Below are 3,951 nucleotides of genomic sequence, written 5' to 3'. Positions count from 1 at the left end.
GCCTGACCAAAAGCCTCTTATCTCTTTCACCCACCCTACCTTCTTGCCTATAGCTGTCATACAGGAACTCTGTTTTTCAGGATGCTGCAGGTTGGACTCATGGGATGAGAATGGGTTTTTTTTTTCCCTGCCACTGAAAAATTTATGGAGGGGTGCCTCAAATCCAATTAAGGGTGCCTTAGGTCCAAAAAGGTTGAGAACCACTGTTGAAGATTCTCCCGTCATGGTGATAATATCTTGCTTTGCTCATTCATAGAAAAGTATTAGAAGCTGTTAGTCAGTGGGCAAGGTCCATCATATCTCCACAATAAAAGGAATTGGCAGCTAGTGTACCACTGTTCTAGATTCTCCCACCAGGGTGATAATATCTTGCTTTGCTCACTCATAGAAATGTATTAAGAGCTGCTACTCAGTGGGTGAGGTCTACCATATATCCATAATAAAGGAATTGGCAGCTAGTGTAGAACCAGCAATTGGATAATGAAATGCTAATTCGTGTTCATTTGAGAATACAGGAATATCATATAATTTTGCTGGCCAAGACATGCTCTTGGCCTGTTGAACATGAGTAGGGACCTACCTAAATCGTGGTGGAAGTTCATGGCACAACGGTGCCTTTAATCTTACTCTTTTCACTGCCCCTCTCCCCTCCCTGCTACTACTGAGTGGCTGAGAGGCAATTCATGACATGACATTGTTTTTGCCTCTCTGCCACTCAGTGGTGGGCAGAGGGGTGGTGGCGGGAGGAGCTATGTGGCAAAAACAGTGAGATTAAAGATACCACTGAGCCACAAACTTCCACTGTCATTTAAATAGGTCCCAAAATACGAGCAATGGAAACTCACTTTGCTTGACATGCACTGAAAGGGCCAGCATCTTTTCTTCAAACTTGTCCTTCAGGCCTATTTCATATTTATGTACATGAATTGTTACATTAAGTCACTGACCTATTTACCAATTCATTTTTTCCCCAAAGGCTTGGACTGAGCTTTCAAATATCATTCACCCATGTACTGAGTCAGTTCTCCTGCACTGGAAGTTAAGGTAGCCTGAGAAGTTCTCAAGCTTCCATATTGTCAGAGGAAGCCTTGACCATGCCCATACCTGCAGTATGGAAGGGTGAAACTTAAAAGACAGTGGCTGCCTATACATGTGCTCAGAGGAGGGAGAGAGGCATTTTAGAGTGGTTCCCAGGCAGCCACTCTAATTAAAATGTGTCAGTGTATTAAGCCCCTGAATGTTTAAAAATGGCTGCAGGATGTTTTATCTAAACCTCATTTGATGAAGTTTAGTTAAAGCACACCACGGCCATTTTTAAATGCATGGGGGCTTAATATATGATACGCGGTGTTGATGCTGCAGCATTCTAATTAACATGAAGAGCAGGCTCAATTAATTGAGTCTGCTCCAGTACATTTTAATTAGAATGCCAACTAACACATGTAGAAGAAGTCATCCTCCCACTTTACTTGGTCTCGGTGAGGCTGCAGCTGAAGTACTTCATCCAGTTCTGGGCTCCACACATTAATCTTGGTATTTGATCATCCAATAACAAACAACTGCATTCTCCGGTAAAGGCATTGCCCATGCTTTCTCTTCTGTTCACATTGCTTTACATATTATTATTGTAATATGTAAAACAATGTGAACAGATGAGAAAATATGGGCAATGCCTTTACTGGAGAATGCAGTTGTTTGTTATTGGATGATCAAATAACAGGATTAATGTTCAATCAAGAATACATAAATTCATCTATGGTACCAGATGTCCTCCTTTGTCTAGATGAGAATTTCCAGCATGTTATGGTACATAGAGCTCTATTCATTTTTGGATAGATAAAATGCGTGGAATTTTGATCAATTTTGCTTTCTTCCATTACAAGAGTCCATTATAGGCTGGGTGGGCAAAACGGTGAATCCATTTCCTGGCAGCCCCTGCTCATGTTGCTATGGCCAGTTTCCATGGAGACCCCCCAGTAGCAGCAGTGCCATGACAGCATGGGGCCAGGATTTCCATGGAAACCAGCCCCAATAGTGCTGGCATAGCACATGGCTGGGCAGGTAGCTGCTCCAGTGACAGCATGGTCTGGAGCCAGGGCAAAGCTGAGATCCACTGTCCACCTATGCATTATAGTATGATAGCATGTAAAACACCCAGAAGCTACTAGGGGATCCAAATGAAAGCTGAAGGTCTCAAATTACTTGAGTGGTTGTCTTCCTGCCTTTTATCATGTTTGCAAAGTACAAAGGAAAAACAGCATCAAAGGTGATGCTTCCTATCTCAAGTGATCCTCTAAAATGATTTTGTTTTGTGTGTAGTACCACCCATATTAAAAGTTCCATAGTTGCCAAATATGTTTTTAGTGACTTAAGTAATTTTATTTCCTACTTCCATCCATATGAGTTCAGCGCTTCCTATGGTGACATTTGCTAGACAATGGTGTTACAATGCCCTTCTTTATTTCTAATAGTAGCAGGAGGAGAGAAGAGCTCAGAAATGTTTTACGTACAGTACCTTTCAGTTTCAACACATAAATGGGGTATCATCTGTTATGTCTATCAGAATGATACACAGTGTGATGCATTTGATACTAGCCAACTTTCTTTTCATTCAGCAGGTTCCATAAATCTGCAGAGCAAATCTTCTGCAAACTCAAGGAATTCAAATTAAAATGCCAGTGCTAACTAGGTTTTAGTATGTATCTCACTGTTAGTGAGTCATATTTTTATGACTCATTCACACTAATGGTGTGTTGCTAGAATGAATATTAAAGGAAGTGAATTTCTGTAGTAATGCCAAATCCACAGGCATTAAATAGGGTAAGAAAAGACATTAATTGATCTCAACCTTGCTAGCCAGTTATACTCTTGGAAAAAATATACATTGGCATGTTAAAAAAGAATAACTTGCTCACCACTAATTTCATATCTTTAGGTCACTTTTTCTAGAGGGCATGCAATTAAACCTCTCAGAAAACATATTATTAAAATGAGCTATCATAAATATTTTAAATTAACATGAAATGACCCCCATATTTCATACTAAGAAAATATCAGTAATGTCATTAGATATAGTTGCTACATTTATACACATTGATCAAAGTACCCTACAATCAAACATTTCAGTATTCACACATAAGAGGTATGCGAGCAAGTGACAAATTAGATGTTTTCACATCACATGTGAAAAATGAATACTTCTGCTGACAGTCATCTTAAGGGTATTAAATATACTTCCCTCTTTTGTTTTGATTTTTAATGCAGCTGCAATTAAGTAATGAGTCCCACCCTCTCTTTCCTTACTCTCAAATTCAAGTTTGTAAGTGACATCGCAGCTACTCTTTTGGCCTCCATTACCGACAGAATACAATTGTTCTTCATTAAAAGGGTGAGGACTATTACGAAGATATGGCATATCTAGGAGACAGATGTTGTATACAAGTATGCTTACCTTGAAAGCCAAGATAATACTTATAAAGAGAAGAATAATCACAACTAGACAAGTAGGATTCACTGACATTATCTCTTCCTTGTAGGGAAAATTGGCAGGCTGCAGAAAAAACAAAAAAACAAAAACCACATTATAAAGCTCCTGAATCATTAATGGGCTCTTCAATTAATAGCTTATGAGAAGGACATCCATTATATCCAATAGCTCTTTGGACCAGTACTCCATTTCTGGCACATCTGAATAAACTGTGTGTTATAATTACAAAGGATATTTTTGTATTACAAAAGAAAAAAACCAAGTTGTTCTATGAAACATTCATGTTCCAGTAAAAAGAAAACTAGAGGTTTGGGTTTTGGGTTGTTTTACTGTTATTGTATTCTTTGTTTCTTTTGTCATCTCTGACAATAATAAAGAAAGTTTTGCCAAATATGGTAAAGCAATCAGTACACAGCTTGCTATTCAGTTCAAGCAAGGAAAAAATGTTAGCATTATATAAGACA

The 3,951-nt window shown here is 38.7% G+C and overlaps 1 protein-coding gene across 2 annotated transcripts in view; it reads right to left on the bottom strand.

The window, feature by feature from the left end:
• The window catches only part of LAPTM4B (lysosomal protein transmembrane 4 beta), a 107,597-nt gene that overhangs the window by 44,734 nt on the left and 58,912 nt on the right, over positions 1–3,951 (bottom strand). For both annotated transcript variants that reach the window (XR_002103848.1, XM_019550943.1), the window contains exon 5: positions 3,452–3,550. Coding sequence is in view for 1 of the 2 variants with exons in the window: in XM_019550943.1 (XP_019406488.1) it covers positions 3,452–3,550 (99 nt within the window). In the remaining variant the exon portion in view is untranslated. The remainder of the gene's footprint in view (positions 1–3,451; positions 3,551–3,951) is intronic.

The sequence above is a fragment of the Crocodylus porosus genome, unplaced genomic scaffold, assembly GCF_001723895.1.
Source record: "Crocodylus porosus isolate Cpor-Errol unplaced genomic scaffold, CroPor_comp1, whole genome shotgun sequence".
Classification (NCBI taxonomy): domain Eukaryota; kingdom Metazoa; phylum Chordata; order Crocodylia; family Crocodylidae; genus Crocodylus; species Crocodylus porosus.
Note: the sequence above shows the minus strand (reverse complement) of the source record. Positions and strands in the feature narration are given on the sequence as shown.